Source organism: Chanodichthys erythropterus, chromosome 11 (genome assembly GCF_024489055.1).
Source record: "Chanodichthys erythropterus isolate Z2021 chromosome 11, ASM2448905v1, whole genome shotgun sequence".
Taxonomy (NCBI): Eukaryota; Metazoa; Chordata; class Actinopteri; order Cypriniformes; family Xenocyprididae; genus Chanodichthys; species Chanodichthys erythropterus.
The window spans coordinates 5225722-5242083 of record NC_090231.1 but is presented as its reverse complement, the minus strand read 5'-3'; the positions used below and the strand labels follow the sequence as shown (position 1 = coordinate 5242083).

At 37.1% G+C, this 16362-nt stretch overlaps 1 protein-coding gene across 3 annotated transcripts in view; it reads left to right on the top strand.

The window, feature by feature from the left end:
* The window catches only part of adamtsl3 (ADAMTS-like 3), a 231238-nt gene that overhangs the window by 181719 nt on the left and 33157 nt on the right, over positions 1–16362 (top strand). For all 3 annotated transcript variants that reach the window (XM_067401094.1, XM_067401093.1, XM_067401091.1), the window contains 4 exons: positions 1931–2135; positions 3087–3269; positions 5637–5790; positions 6611–7646. In XM_067401094.1, the coding sequence (XP_067257195.1) occupies positions 1931–2135; positions 3087–3269; positions 5637–5790; positions 6611–7646 (1578 nt within the window). The remainder of the gene's footprint in view (positions 1–1930; positions 2136–3086; positions 3270–5636; positions 5791–6610; positions 7647–16362) is intronic.

Below are 16362 nucleotides of genomic sequence, written 5' to 3'. Positions count from 1 at the left end.
TTACTACCTCCATTTAAATTAATAGTTTACCAAAAAACATTACTGTCATTATTTGCTCTCAGTTGCAAACCTGTATACTGTTATATTTTGCCTGTGGAGCACATTATTATTATTATTATTATTATTATTATTATTATTATATACAATGACAATTCATAGTGACAACTAGTGTTGGGGAAAGTTACTTTTAAAAGCATTGAGTTACTCCCTAAAATAGTAACTAATTGCATTACTTGATTACTTTTTACGGAAAGTAATGTGTAACTTTTGCGTTACTTTTTCTCACCTGTTATGTTTATCTGAAGTCTTTTTTGATTATTTGTATGGTTCAACTGGCTTTTCAAAGGTCAGCAGCAAAGACATTAATAATAAAGTGAGATTAAATACATAAAGTATATTTGTGTTATTTAACATTTAATTACTGCAGGTTTGCATAATATTCAGAGTTTGAATTTCACTGTTTTTAATCATTTTGAGGAAAACTGAATCTGTTTTTGTGAAAGTGAGGTGAGTAAATGCATGTTCACATTTAGTCTAGAACTACAATAATCACGTTCACACACTTACAGTACTCATGATTTCTCTCAACATGGGGTCAGGAGAGCTGTCAGTCAAAATATGGGAAATCAAAGTAACTTGCATTAAAAAGCAACTCAAATATTTTGTTTTAAATTTAAAAGTAATGCGTTACATTACTAGTTACTTGAAAAAAGTAATCTGATTACCTAATTTGCGTTACTTGTAATGCGTCACCCCCAACACTGATGACAGCGGCTGTCAAGGTCTAAAAAAACACACTAAAAAGTAGTTCATATGACTCATGCGTGATATTCCAAGTTTTCTAATGTCATACAATTTTGTGTGAGGAACAGATTGTAATTAAAGATGTTATTTAAGTTCTGTTATTGATTGTTAAGGTGCTAAAAATGTCTGTCCACAAATCTCTATGATATTCTGATCTCTATACTTCAGTTAAGTCTATGGCTTTTTATTTTATTTTATTTTTTTAACCTTTTTATCGTCTATCAGGCGAAAATCTGTTCACAAAACTGCCAGACGTAAGTCTGATCATTTATAAAGAAGTAATAGCACAACCCTCGTTAACCATAAGCATGCACAATAATAACAGTGATGCTTGCCTTAGCAAACGCCACTAATGAATTCTTTCAACTCCAAATGTGTTTGTCAAGGAGAGATGTTGCGTGCAAAAGCAAGTGTGGAATAAAAAACCTTATGATTCATCCAGCTCCTTAACAAGGAGCTAAAATTGAACCCGCTGGCCTAGATTATGTTCAAAGACCAAATTCAGATTTAATCTTAGTAGGTTGTCAGACTGCTCTGAAAATAAGGACATGTGATGAAAATAATGTGATTTCCTGTTAACTGACCATTTGCCAACAAAAGCAGGACAGCTGGCTTTTTAGAGCAGTGCATTATGGAATAAATGACTTTACTGGAGCTGATATCTTTCATGTGGCTTTTTATGTACCTCGGCTCAGAATATTACAATAGTTCATACGTTTATGGACGAAAGCTTGATTGTTATCTCAGATTATATGGGCTGTATTGTTTAAACTTGAAATGCCCAGCGCTTAAGCCATATGATCGGCTTCATATGGATCTGTCCGATCTTGATTGTCATGGAATGCAAATGGCAAGTTCAAAGACAATGGCAGTGTAACTTCATGTTTTGCATTACCCTACAAAATCCATACAATAATATTCTGCTAAATCATAAACGTTTAGCTCATTGTGGTAAGGAATATTTTTGGCTTTTTGAATTAAATGAAGGATGGAATGAAAATTTAATGCATGTTCTTGGTCTTATTGTGCATGATTCATCGGTGCATGTTTATATGAAAATGTATAATCTTTCATCAAACATGGTTTGTGAATGCACATCAGCTGTGTGTTTGTGTGTTTTCTTCAGATGGGAGGTGAGCGTGTGGAACCAGTGTTCGGTGTCGTGTGGTGTGGGGCTACAGACGCGCGGCGTGTCCTGCGTGAGGTCTGTGGCAGGAAATCGCACTGAACTGGTGTCCAGCAAAGACTGTCTGGAGACAAGACCTCCAGAACTGCAAGCCTGCAACCAGGTGGCGTGTCCACCATCCTGGGAGGCGGAGAAGTGGCAACAGGTTAGAGACCCCAGTGAATTTAGATAAAAATGACTAAAGACTGATTTTTCTGCATATCTGCTTGGAATCTGATTATATGTAGCATGTGTGAATGGCAAGCACTCACACACAATTCAATATTTACAAATCCATTTCAAGCTACATTCATATGTAGCTTTAAATCCAATTCAAATCTAGTTTCTGGAAATCCATTTCAGTCTGACAGCTCTACATTTCTCCCTCTGCTTCTTTAGACATAGTAGTCAGCTTTGCGGCTACACATTATTGTCATATTGTAAGACAAGATTTTCTCAGTGCCACAGGACACACAAATCTGAGCTGTTTTGATACACAATGTGGATAGCCAGTCATTTAGATCGGTTTCCAATCAGATACACAAATAATCAGATTTGGACTGACAGTGTGAATGTCAATGGTTTCTTCTAGACAGCAATGACATTAAAAGGAGAGACTATGTCTAAATTTGCTTATTTGATTAAAATAGCAGAAAGTGCCAGAGAGTCACATAAACACTTTGAAGGACATGTTATTCTCATTGAGCATGTGTTTTTGAGAAAATTTGGTTATGGAACATGATGTGAAATCATTTTTATTGCTGACTTTGCAACTTTATTTGGCTTCTCTACTGTAAACACATGCATGCAGTTTTCTAACTTATTTACTTTGACTTCTCAGGTAATGTCAATGGTATGACCCATTTCAGATGCGCCCATCTGTGGTTGCATATAAATATGTTTTTGTTGTTTTATCAAAAATTATTGCTAGGGACAATACAGTAGTCACTGGATATTGGTAGGGACATGTCCCTAGCATCCCTACTAAATTCTATGCCCTTTGTTGTGTGATTGGATTCGCTCACATGCTGTGCTCTCTGTGATTGTAGCATATGTGGGAAGGACTGATGTTGATTTGTTTGTGTTTCTGTTGGTGTTTGTTTCGTCTCCGGGTCAGTGCTCTCATTCGTGCGGCAGAGGCACGCAGTGGCGTAAGGTTTACTGTAGACAGAGACTAGCTACTGGAAGCTACCACAGGTTGAGAGACGAGGAGTGCGCTGGAGCCAAACCCGAAGTCCACAGGACCTGCACCAACCCTGACTGTCTGCTGCCTCGTCTGGAAGGTGGAGAATGGTCCAAGGTGTGTTTCTAATCAAGATTTTTTTTTTTTGCCGATTTTTGCCTTTATTATGATAGGATAGTACAGAGTGAACAGGAAGCGAGGTGGGGAGAGAAAGGGGAAATGAAATCGGGAAAAGTCCACGAGCCAGGACTCTAACTCGGGTCGCCCGAATCACAAGAGCTCTATATGCTGCCCACGAGGCTATCGGTCTCCAAGATTCTGTAAAAAAACAACAACAACAAAAAAAACTTTTATTTAGCAAGCATGCATTGAATTTACAAAAACTGACAGTAAAGACGTTTATATTGTGACAAAAGTTTTCTATTTCAAATAAATGCTGTTCTTCTGCACTTTCTATTGATTAAAGAATCCTGAAATAATAAAAAAAGTGTCACCGTTTCAACAAAAATATGAAGCAGCACAACTGTTTTCAACATTGATAATAATCAGAAATGATTCTTGAGCAGCAAATCATCATATTAGAATGATTTCTGAAGGATCATGTGACACTGAAGAATGGAGTAGTGATGCTTTGCCATCACAAGAATAAATTACATTCATAAATATAAAATAAAAAACAAATTTTGACTGTATTTTAATAAAATATTTGGACTTCCTTCAAAATCTTTAAAAAAAACTTACCAGACGCAGACTTTTGAATGGTACTGTATATTTAGATTAATTTAAAAGCAGTAGAAGAGTAAATGCTGTTCTAACCCATGAAATGCAGAAGTAGGTTATTTTTAGCTATTCAAAAATTTATAATTCTGAAGATGATAAGGCCCTTTCACCCCTAGTAAAAAAGAAAACAAAAAACTATACCAAAATCTATTTAAAATACATCTATTTCATACTAAGTATACTTCACATTCTTTAACATATTTATTGACATATCACTTAAGACTTACTGATATAAAATTACAATTAAACTTTTTTGGATTATTTCTTTATTGCACAATCCACATTTCTTAATATTATGACTAAAAAGTGTTTTAATATCACTATTAATAATGGTTGTATGATCTCTGTATAATATCAGTCTTTTAATGCAAGATATTTAAAGTGTAGCTAAAGTATACTTGCAGTATTTCCACTTTAGCACAATCAATACTTCAGTATATGTTTAGTTGGACCTCAGCACTACTTCTGCACAATTAAAGTGCATTAAGTAGAAAATTAGTTGTTCCAATTAAGCAGACTGTAAGTGTACCAGTTTAATATACCAAAAGTACAATTGGAGGGCATTTTTATTAAACACGTAAATATGTAAATGGGTTATTGACTAATATGGTTTTTAAAAGTGTAAAAAAAACATAATGGAGATAACACTTAATACAACTTCAAAATTAATTGTTATAATGAGATGTGTTTTTTATAATCAATTAACACTGCTTTTGTCATTTTTTACAAGATGGACAAAATTTGTCACCAAAAAGTCATTTGGTTTAACCAAAATGTCGGTTTTACCGAATGACACTTTTGGTTATACCGAATTACGATATTTTAAACAATGCTAACAGGCTGATATCTATCTAGCAAAAGGACAATCAAACATTTTATATTTAGTACAAGTTTTTAAAATATTGCAACATTTTCCATGTTTTATAGCGGTTTTACCGAATGACCTGATGTTTCGGGACATGCGTATGATCAAGTGAAAACATGAATTTTCAATTATTTAAGAGAGAATTAGTTACTTTGCTTCATGACCATGTGGTTCTTTGCAGGTGTCTGAATGAAGTCACATCCTGTCACATGATATTGACTGCATGACTTGATCCAAAATGGTCCCTTTATATTGGTTACTCCGAATGACATCAATGAAATTCATTTTTTCTCATAACAAAGCAACGACTTCTACACATAATTTTAATGCCATTTTGTTGATATATGATGTTATAAAATCATGCCAGAATAAAAATATATACATTTATTACATTTTAATATATTCCAATCACTAATGAAATGGCTGTATTGGCCTTTGGACGGTTAAACCGAATGACATTTTGACGCTTCAAAATCTTTAAAATACATTTATGTGTAGCAAAATATAATTAAAACCTTTTAGATTCAATAAAAGAGATCTAGTTGTACTACCTTATATACTTTGGATGGCATATATTTTTTTTATAATTATTATTATGGCCCATTGACCCAAATGTATTTGTAGTATACTTAGTACAAAATAAATGTATTTCAAATACATTGTAGTATTTTTTTACACATAACATAACAGACAACATAACTATGCATGCTTATAATAAACAGAAAGTTATTGTGCATTGGTGTGGATTGCACCAGGATTAATTTTCTATTTTTCTGTGGACTATTCCTTTAAGAAAGTTTTTTTTTTTAATATATATGTTTGTCCGTGTGTGTTTGCAGTGCTCTGTGACATGTGGTAAAGGTGTCCAGCGGAGGGAACCTGTCTGTAGGAGACAGACGGCCTCCGGTCAGCTGGTCACTCTAGACAGGTCATCCTGCAGTGACCTCCCTCTTCCTCCTCTGATCAGGAGCTGCCGTATGAGCCCCTGCAGCAGTAAGATACGCTATACTTTAACCATCCTTCACCTGCAGTGTACCCAGTGTGTAACCCTGTTACGCCTGAATGTATTCTTGTAAATTTAGTGTAAATTGTGCCTGTAATTTAACTTAGAGCTGACCTCTGTTTGATCTTGCTCTCACTATAGTCTCCATACATTCAGATATCAACACAAGGGAAATTTCATAAAAAGATTTTGGGACCCCCTGATGTTTTGAGCTGTAGTAACAACACAATCCTACTTGAGTTCCATCTCAAATTTCTCAAATAAATAGCAGGGATCAGTATGTATCACTTAGCATGTTATCATTGTTCTCATGATACCCATGAACCAATGAACTCTCCATGGTCATATATAATAACTCTAGTCTAAGTGAACATACTGTATATTATGATCATATGAAACTTCTTTGAAATGCTTTCTGATTAATGCTATGGTTCAGAAAAATCGATTTTGATTAGGTTTCTTTTTTTTTTAGCTTTAGGTTCAAACTGAATTTGGTTTATCGGTTTGTGTATCTTGATAAGGTCCCTTGGTAAGGGACGGTCCAAGAGCACGTTTTCAATCTCTTGAGAAATCCGCCTGCAAGCGGAGAACGTATATCCACATTGTGCCCTTGTGTTTTTTTTTTAACCTAAACTTTCCAAAGTCCTTCTGTCCCGTGTGAATTGACTTCATTGGGCTTGAAATCAAGAGTCTGAACTGCAGAGATTATTTGGGGGTTTCAAAAGCATTCATAACCTCATGCGAAACTAAAGTAATTAGCCCTAACGGTTGTTTGAACCGCCTAAACTTCTTCCGTTTCTCTTTCCACAGAGCATGTTCACTCCAGAAAACGTTGCCCTCAGGTCATTGGCCTGAAACGCATCTACATCCAGACCCGACAAGAAAAACGGCTCAGTTTTACCATTGGGGGAAGAGCCTACCTTCTTCCCAAGACCGCCGTCATTATCAAGTGTCCCGTGCGGCATTTCCCTAAAGCTCAGATCCGCTGGGAGAAGGATGGGAGTGAACTGACTAGTTCCAAACGTCTGAGCATCACCAAGTCTGGGGCTTTGAGGATCTACAACCTGGAAGCTGGAGATATTGGACTGTACCGTTGCTGGGCCAATCAAGATTCAGACACCTTCATCCTGAAGCTGATCGGATACAACAATAGACTCCTGGAACAGCCTGAAGGAAAGGGTTTGGGGAAGGAAAGAAGTAGGAACTTTCATCCGTACCTCAACAAAGAAGGAGGTTACGCTGGTTCGAAGTGCCATGAGGGGTTTCCACCGGGAAAGAAGGCTCCAAAATCTCACCCGAGCTGGGTGCAAAAAAACGAGTTCTACCGAGATGATCACGGCCAGCCTAAGGAGCTCTGGGATACTCTTGCTTTGGGGAACTATGCTTTGGCTTCAGGGGCCAGGAGCCACACAGGAGCCTTTGTCCTTGAACCTGCACAGTTTGAGGAGCTTGTGAAGAACATCAGTCTGCTGGCAGAGAGCGGGGATGTATCGGATGAAATGGCGTCGCACCTGATTGACAAACTAATAGAGGATTTGGCTGTCGCAGGGCAAGGGGTGCCTACTGAGGAAGGCACTACGATGGACAATCATTTAGATAAGACGCCAAACACTTCAGAACTTACTGGGGAAATGGGGTCGAAAAGAGGCAGTCGAGCGGTAATCGTTCGTCAAAGGCATCACGGATCTGCGATGAACTTCCAGAGGGATCTCAGGATCCTTGTGGGCAGGAACGCTTACCTAACCAATGCTACCCACAGCCTCACGCTGGTGTGTCCCGCTCAGGGATTACCACCTCCAAACCTCTCCTGGAGCAAAGATGGAGCTCCACTACAGAACAGCGACAGGTAAAGACGCTGGGTGCCATTCAGTGTTGCCCTTTCTCTTTCTTTATTTCTTTTTAGGCTACAGTTTGTGGAGAGCTAAGAGTTTTTGGTTGTTCGAAACCTGTTATTTTCACATGCAACACAAAATGATTGGTTATGAAAAGGGATGCACAACATACTGTACTGGCATTATATTGGTTTATATTTACATGTACGCATTTTGCAGATGCTTTTAAGTGAATTACACTGGGAATCAAACCCATGACCCATGACGTTGCTGCACAGTGCTCTACAGTTTGAGTTACCGGACTCAGACATTATCGTTAATATTTTTAAATCACCTGCCAATATTAGATATTTATTGGCCAATATTCAAGACTCAAGATATCTGCCATTTTGTCGTCATATAGCTTTAACTTAAAAGGATAGTGAAAGGTTATGTTGAATATTTAACCCTTTAAAGGTTGTCTCTTGACATTTGCTTTATGATTGTTGAATTAAAGCTGGTATATAACTCTGAGATTTAACTGTTTTTATTATTGGCTTATTAGTGTTATTTTACTTTAATTTATATGCTGTTATTTTTTTTTTATATGCTGTTATTTTTTTTTTCAGTTTTCATTTTATGTTTTAGTTGTAGTAATTTTGTGCATTTTTTAATATTTAGCTTTAATTTATTTTTATTTCAGTTTTATTAGTACTTCAACTTAAAATAATCATTAGAATTTTTGCTTTGGCAACTAACTGAAATAATAAAAAAAAGTTTTTTAAGTTTAAGTTTTTTGTCTAATATTTATATTTTAATTATTTTATTTTTATTTACTAGTTTTAGTTTTGATTAACAGTAACATACGGAAGAGGATTAAGGCCAAGCAATAATAAAAAAATAAAACCATCTCGAGATTAAAGTTGTTAAAATTCAAGAAAAAACTCATTACATTTCGAGAAAAAATTGTTAAATTTCGAGAAAAAAGTCGAGATAAAATGTTGAGAATAAACTTATTAAATTACGAGAAAAAACTCATTAAATTTCGAGAAAAAAGTCGAGATAAAATGTTGAGAATAAACTTGTTAAATTTCGAGAAAAAAGTCAAGATAAAATGTTGAGAATAAAGTAATTAAATTACGAGAAAAAACGTGTTAAATTTCGAGAAAAAAGTCAAGATAAAATGTTGAGAATAAACTCGTTAAATTACGAGAAAAAAACTTGTTAAATTTCGAGAAAAAAGTCGAGATAAAATGTTGAGAATAAACTTATTAAATTACGAGAAAAAACTCATTAAATTTCGAGAAAAAAGTTGTTAAATTACGAGAACAAATTTGTTAAATTATGAGAAAAATGTTAAATTTCGAGAAAAAAAGTCGAGATAAAATGTTGAAAATAAAGTCATTAAATTATGAGAACAAATTCGTAATTTAACGAATTTGTTCTCGTAATTTAACGACTTTTTTCTCATAATTTAATGACTTTATTCTCAACATTTTATCTCGACTTTTTTCTCGAAATTTAACGACTTTTTTCTCGTAATTTAATGACTTTATTCTCAACATTTTATCTCGACTTTTTTCTCGAAATTTAACGAGTTTTTTCTCGAAATTTAACAACTTTAATCTCGAGATGGTTTTGTTTTTTTTTATTATTGCTTGGCCCTAATCCTCTTCCGTAGTAACAAGATTGATCGTATTATCCAGAATTTCTATATTGGTCAATCCTTTTTTCTTTGAAGAACCTTAATATGTGTTGGCTGCTGTTTATTCTTCAAAATATCTCCTTTTGTGTTGCACTGAAGTGCAGTTATCAGTTTTAGATCAACTAATCCTGTAAATTTGGCATTTTGTGCCTGCATTCGAATAGCATTGCCAATTTATTATTACACACCAGCATAGTGTCTGATTACAAAACGTCTGGAATTCACATGACTTTACATTTTCTTTCTGTTATTATCACCGACAGTTGTTTTAGTCCAGCGAACATGATGCTGAAAACGAGCAGAGTTCAGCTTTAACACCGAAAAGCAATTTTTTCTCTCTTTATAGAAAACAAGCCTCCCTGTGTACCTCTGAGTCCAGCCGTGACTGATCTTGATTGAGCAACCGCATATTCCAAAAGCTTGTTAATCACAAACCCACTCAAATATTCACCTCAAAAGCACCCCAGATCTCACGTTATGCGGTCTGTTGGGGTCAGAAATACTGGCTGTGCTTCTTTCAGTTTCTCTCCAGGGTCGCATTGTGGTCTAATCGTCTACTCTATACTGTTGACTGTTAAATACCGTCATTGAAAACATTGACTTAGTAACTCTGCTTTGTCCAGCTCACGGCCTTAACATAGCCTCCGCCCAGACAGTCGCCAAACATTGTCTGCCCTTCTTCCTGGCGTGTGTTATGGGACCTGAAAGAGACATGGCTGTGCAAACATTGTTCAGGCCTCTTCTCCCAACCTTTGCTTCAAAACTCAGCAACTCTGAGCTGAATCGTGAAAGACTGAAGCTGTAACTTTCAGGGGTCACTTTTGTCTTGAAATGTAGGGTTATTTTATGAAACAGGTGCCTTTTCCAGTTTATTAAAGTGGGCTTAAAGTAAATGTTTGAGATTTTAGATATTTTAGGAGATAAATTATTGTTTAAATGTTATTTGCATTCTGCCATCAGGTTAAAATGTTAAGGTAACAGGGCATTGTACTGTTTAGAAAGAGAATTTGTTGTTGAAATTTATATAAATATCCAACAGTTAATAATTATATTAATAATTATATTATATTATATTATATTATATTATATTATATTATATTATATTATATTATATTATATTATATTATATTATATTATATTATATTATATTATATTATATTATATTATATTATATTATATTATATTATATTATATACAACTGTTCTTTCTGGTTCTCGATTCTGATTGGCTGAGAGCTGTGCGATATTTCCCCAGTATCAGCACTGGAACCATTTTGCAGTTTGTATCACTCTGCTTACGGCGAATGTCATGGCGGTCAAGCAAATCCACCATATTATTTTTTGTAGTGAGTTTTTTAGGTGGTAATGTGGTTATTTAGACCTCAAATATGTGACTCCTATATAAACATTGCGCCTATTTTACATTTTTTTTTAGATGTTTTCGGAGACTGTTATACTGTCAACTTAGAAGGAAGTAGTTCTGCACAAAAGAAGGTTTTCTAAAGCACTCAGTTGTTGTTGTTATATTATAGGTTTTATTTCCATTTTTTATTTGCTAAAATAGCAAGGAAATGTTGTCTGTGGGGACAAAATAAGTTTTTGTTGATGTGTTTAGCAAATATGTATGTTAAAAGATGGCATCAGTAAATCGTTGTTACAAATATATTTTTACACATGTACTGTGTATGGCGATGCAAATGGGACCTGTTTTGTAGAATGACCCTGCAGAAGTTGACTTTGACAGCTTGATTTTATGCTAAATTTCCATTGCGTGTCATGTCCATGAACAAATTGTATTTTATTGGTCTTGGAATTAAATTAATTGATTGATGATTGATGAATTTTGATGCCACATCATCTCTAGATCCTTGACAGAACTGATCTCAACTCAAACTGGCAAGCAAGAATAACTTTTTCTAAGAAATATGAAGTTCAACTCAGGGGAAAAATCTTGTTTTCAGCTATAACCATTTTTGTCTTATTATTATTTTGGATCATGCACAATCCTTCTATAATACTTTATTTATTTATTATGCTCAAGTTATTTTGACCACAGTATTGCTCAGAGCTGCCAAATCATTTGCCTCCCACTCTTTTGTTGACAGCCGTGTTTCTGTGCGGTCTCTACTGCGTTACTGCCATCAAAGCAGTGCAGTAGAATGCCACTTGACTCCAAAACCTCACTGCCAACTCATGCCAGCCAGTGCCAACCCAGAATGAATGCATTCCACTCCTACAGAGTAATATTTACAATTTGATCATGTTATTCTTTTCTCACTGCAGGTATTGGGGATATTTTAAAAACTGTCTCGTTATACAGAATTCATTCCAAATTATAGCGTGCCAGTTTTTTTCCACTGATGGGAAGAAACAAAAACTGTTTGTGTATCTGTCTGTCAAGATGTTCAGCCAATTTGTGAAGGTAACAGTTTGGTAGTGTTTTATTATTTATATTAGGGGTGTATCATGTCACAGTCACAGACTTTCAGTTTGAAGACGACCTATGGAGCCACAACTTTTTGGACTTTACTGAGTGTTTTTGTCATCTTGTTCTCACCTGCCTTTATGATAGGGTGACCAGACGTCCCGAAAAATTTGGGATAGTCCCGAAATCTAAACTGTTGTCCCGAATCCCGAATCTGGCCCTAATTGTCCCAAAAATTATACTAAAGCAAAATCTTGAGTAGTTATTGTCTGATAAACATTAAAAACTGTCTGCGGAGTCCTGCAACCAGCCCCCGCCGGCTGCTCATTGGCTGCAGCATATTTTTTCTAAGTTCTAAAAAAATACCGTAGGCAGCTAGGGCGAATTTAGATATGCATGCCCTTTTTGTTTTAAGCCTTGATGAAGAGAGCGCAAGTTGCTGCAGCCACGAGGACAGTGATGCACGCGTGAAGGAGTGATTGTGTACAAAAAATACTTCACTACCCAATTATTTCGTTATTTTCATTTAAGCTTATTAGCATTAGGCTATACAGGAAGGTCTGATTTACTTACAACAGTCATTGTTTTTTTTTTTTTTTTTTCACAATGACATTTGAGTTCATGATTTTAATGTTGTTTTTTTGTGGCAGACTAAAGACTAATGACAGACTGTTGATCTTTGAATAAAAATTTGGTTTAGTTTGTTTGGTTAAGGTTTTAAATTCATTATCTTTTATTATAGGCTACGCAGTCTAATATCATATAAGCCGTATAATATCATATACGATGACAAGACCCTGAAGTCACTGTTCTGGATCAGGATGAATTACCAACACCCCATGGACCTCCCAGACATCACTGGACTGAACTGGAGCAGAGCTATCATCCGGTGTCTGGAGAGCATCACATCCCGGTCCAGAACACAGCCAGACCCAGAGCCTGAATCACCTCCATCGACCATGGAGTACTCATGCAAGCCCCCGCAGATGGAGAGCTACCACCCACCGCCCACCCTCACCCCGGAAGTGGAAGTGGAACTTGACCAGGGGTGTGAGCCCACAACATCACCCGACGAGGGAGAAGTGACTACGGATGATGAGGACTGGCTGATAAACTTCAACGAGGAAGTATCAACTCCCACCCTATCCCACCCGGTACGTTGCGAAAAATGCAGAAAATCGAACCTGATCCAAATATTTTTATGATGGACGGAAGCAGTGTGTAAACATGATTGACATAATGTGAGGTCGAATTTGTTTTTTTACGTGCGAAAGTTTCGGACGCGAATTTCGGACTCGGTGTGCAAAGACCTTTACCGTTACTCTGTCAACTTTGGTGACACTGTGAAGCTCAGTCAGTCCTCCAGTCCTGCCATTGCCGGATGTAGACAGCCCTGCGCCGTCTGCGTGGAAGCCTTGTTATGACGTCGAGCCGCAGGTCATGTTACCACCGGTAGCATCAGTGCAAGAGGTTCCTCTGGCTACACCTCCAGCCTTGGACCTCTTCGCTCCATCTCGGCCTGTTGACCTGTTGGCTCCACCTTGGCTCCTCCCACCTTCGGCTCCACCGGAGACCCTTGGACTTGTGGCTCCACCGGGTTCTCTTGTCCTGCCGGCTCCCCCTTGATCAGTCATCACATCACTTCCGCCACAGCCTTTCGCCCATCCGCTGCGCTCTGTCCCTCCACCCCTATGGCTGCAGTGGGCTCCTCCTTCCCCTCGGCATCACCTCTGTCCTCCATCACACTGGTTCCACCTCAGCCATTCTGGTACTCTGGCTCCGCCTCCAAAGTTCGTTGCCGCGGCATCGCCGAGATCTCTAGAGCCAGCGATGTTGCTTGAGTTCTTTGGCTCTCCGTCAGCGCCTATGGATCCATCTGCCGAGTCTCCATCGGTCGTCCCCCAGATGGCGTCAGTCACCGCTACACCATATCGGCTGTCGGAACTGGTGAGCTCTGGGTCTGCGCCACCAAGGACCCTACATCTGCGCTTCAGGGAGTTCATCATCATCCCTTCACCATCCCGTCACTCCAGCCTCTCACCATCACTTTGCCATCTCCTCATCCACCTCCAAAACCCCTTCCAGACCTCCCTTTGTTGTTCCATTATGGTGCTAGAATGCGCCTTGCCGGAGGGGGGTGTACTATCATAGACTTTCAGTTTGTTTTCATTTGTCATGTGCATCACTTATCAGTCACCATGGATACTAACTCTATCACAGCAGTACTGTATGTCTTTTAGTTAATCGTCACTATTTGTGTGTTGCTATAAACCTTTCTCCTGGATTATAATCATTAAACCTTTGTGTTGGAACACTATTGATCTTCTTCATCTGTTTGCCAGCAACCATACGTGAAAATGGTACACAGAAGTCAAGGTTCGGTACGTACCTCGGTTTTGGGGTCACGATTCTATATGAGTACGGTGCAACAAGAAAAAGCAACAAATCCACAATGCTAGGTTTCTTTTATTTTAAGTTAAACAGGCAGTAGTGAAAATCACAGTTTGTTCTACTTAGTGGCATTTAGTCCCCTGAGGTAGTTGGTACAGTACAGCCTTCTATAGTGTATTAAGCACTAAGCAGTGAACACAATGTACTCTTGCATAAGTTAAACTGTTTTGTCCTGTAGTCTTTTTTTCTGCCTAGCTCTGGTGATTGGCACATCTGGATGATGTTGTCTGATGTGTGTTAGCATGTTGGGCGTATTTCCGTTCACATTCCACACTGGGGGGGGACAAATGATTTTGCCTCAAAATAACAGTGGAAACAACTTAAAATACTCCATCGTTTTTGGTCATACAGATAAGAGTAAGACATCATTCGAAACAGGATGCCACTTTCTGCCATCCCAGTTTCCTTTCTGTGAAGTTTGTGGAGTGCGTCACAAAAATGAATTGCAACTCAACGTATAGGGTACTAGCAAGCTCTTGCATGCCATCTGAACTCTTGTTTTGGGTTGGTGCATAGATTGTCTCTTCTTCTTCTGCTCTTTTTCCTGTTGTGGCGGTTAGCAAACAGCGTTGCATTACTGCATGCGCCCCCTTCTGGATTGGAGTGTGGATCACCTGTGCCTGACTGCATTCATCATCTGACTGTAGGCACCGAACCGTGATGGTTCAAGATAAATGGGGTGTACCGTTACACCCCTAATATGTATTATTTCAATTATATAAAACAAAAGTCTGGGGTCAGTAATTTTTTTGTTGTTGTTGAAAGAAGTCTCTTCTGCTCACCACATCTGCATTTATTGGATCAAAAATACAGTAAAACAGTAATCTAAGAATGCTAAAAAAATGCATGATTATTTCCACAGAAATATTAAGCAGCACAACAGTTTTCAAAATTGATAATAATCAGAAATGTTTCTTGAGTAGCAAATGAGTATATTAGAATGATTCCTGAAGGATCATGTGACACTGAAGTCTGAAGTAATGATGAATCGTGTCCTGTGCAATGACAACCTCACTGGAGAAACAGCAGCTCTGTGTGATGCCATATGTCTCCATTCTCCTCCCATTCGCAGCTCCTGTGGCGTTCATGGCCCCAGGGCCGTCTCTGCTGTGGCACTTACATAGCGCTTCTTATTTTTGGCCAAATGTGAAGCAAAACACAGCCGAGGTGATTGACGTTCACAGACTCTAAAGCTGTGTGAAGTCTCACCCTTTCGTGCTCTTTTATTCAGATGTGTCTTGGCACCACTGCGATTCTCTAAATCAGATCCTAACAAGGTTGCTTTACTCCTAGAGCTGTGAACGGGAAATCACACTCGAACCAGTGCGGTTTCTGCTCCAGGTGGTAATGGTATGATTGATATATAGATGAAACATGTAATTCTAAGGTAAGCATCGCTATTACTAATGCTCATATAGTATTGTAAGGTTAGTGATTGTGCTCGAATGATACCTTGAATCATGCAGCTTGTTGAGAAGAGATGTGCTGTTATGTTTTTAAGCAGTCATCTTTATGGTTTTCACTGAAAAGGCATCCAAATCATATCTAGAATAGATTATATAAAGTGGATTCTTTTGACTAGTAAATAAACCACACAGAACATCCTAGCCACCATATAGTAATACCCTAGCAACCACCCAAAACATAAACCTAAAGGGTGTTGGTATCGATATGCTCTGTGCAGTGTTATTTTAGTATTACTTACATACTATTACAATATTTATTAAAATATTGAGTTAAATATATATATATATATATATATATATATATATATATATATATATATATATATATATATATATATATATATATATATATATATATATATAATAGTCTTGTTTTAAAGAAGACATTTGGCAGATTATTGTAGAAGTGAAATAAAGTTTGTTTATGAAAATATAAAAATATATATTTTATATATATATTTGCAAAACAGGTGTTACTCTAAAATTGTAAGAAAGTCAAAGCCCAAAATATGAACAAGTTTTGGTTGATATCTCAAAAAAATGAGCTTTCAGTAAGATTTTGTTTGGTCATATAAGGGCGCCTCCCTATATATGGTTTGAGTGATCTGAACCATATATTTTGATAATTTATGAGGTAGACATCCTTTTCAGAAGTAGTATGAGCAGTTTGGCAGTATTTACAAAAGTACTTACAAATAATTTGCA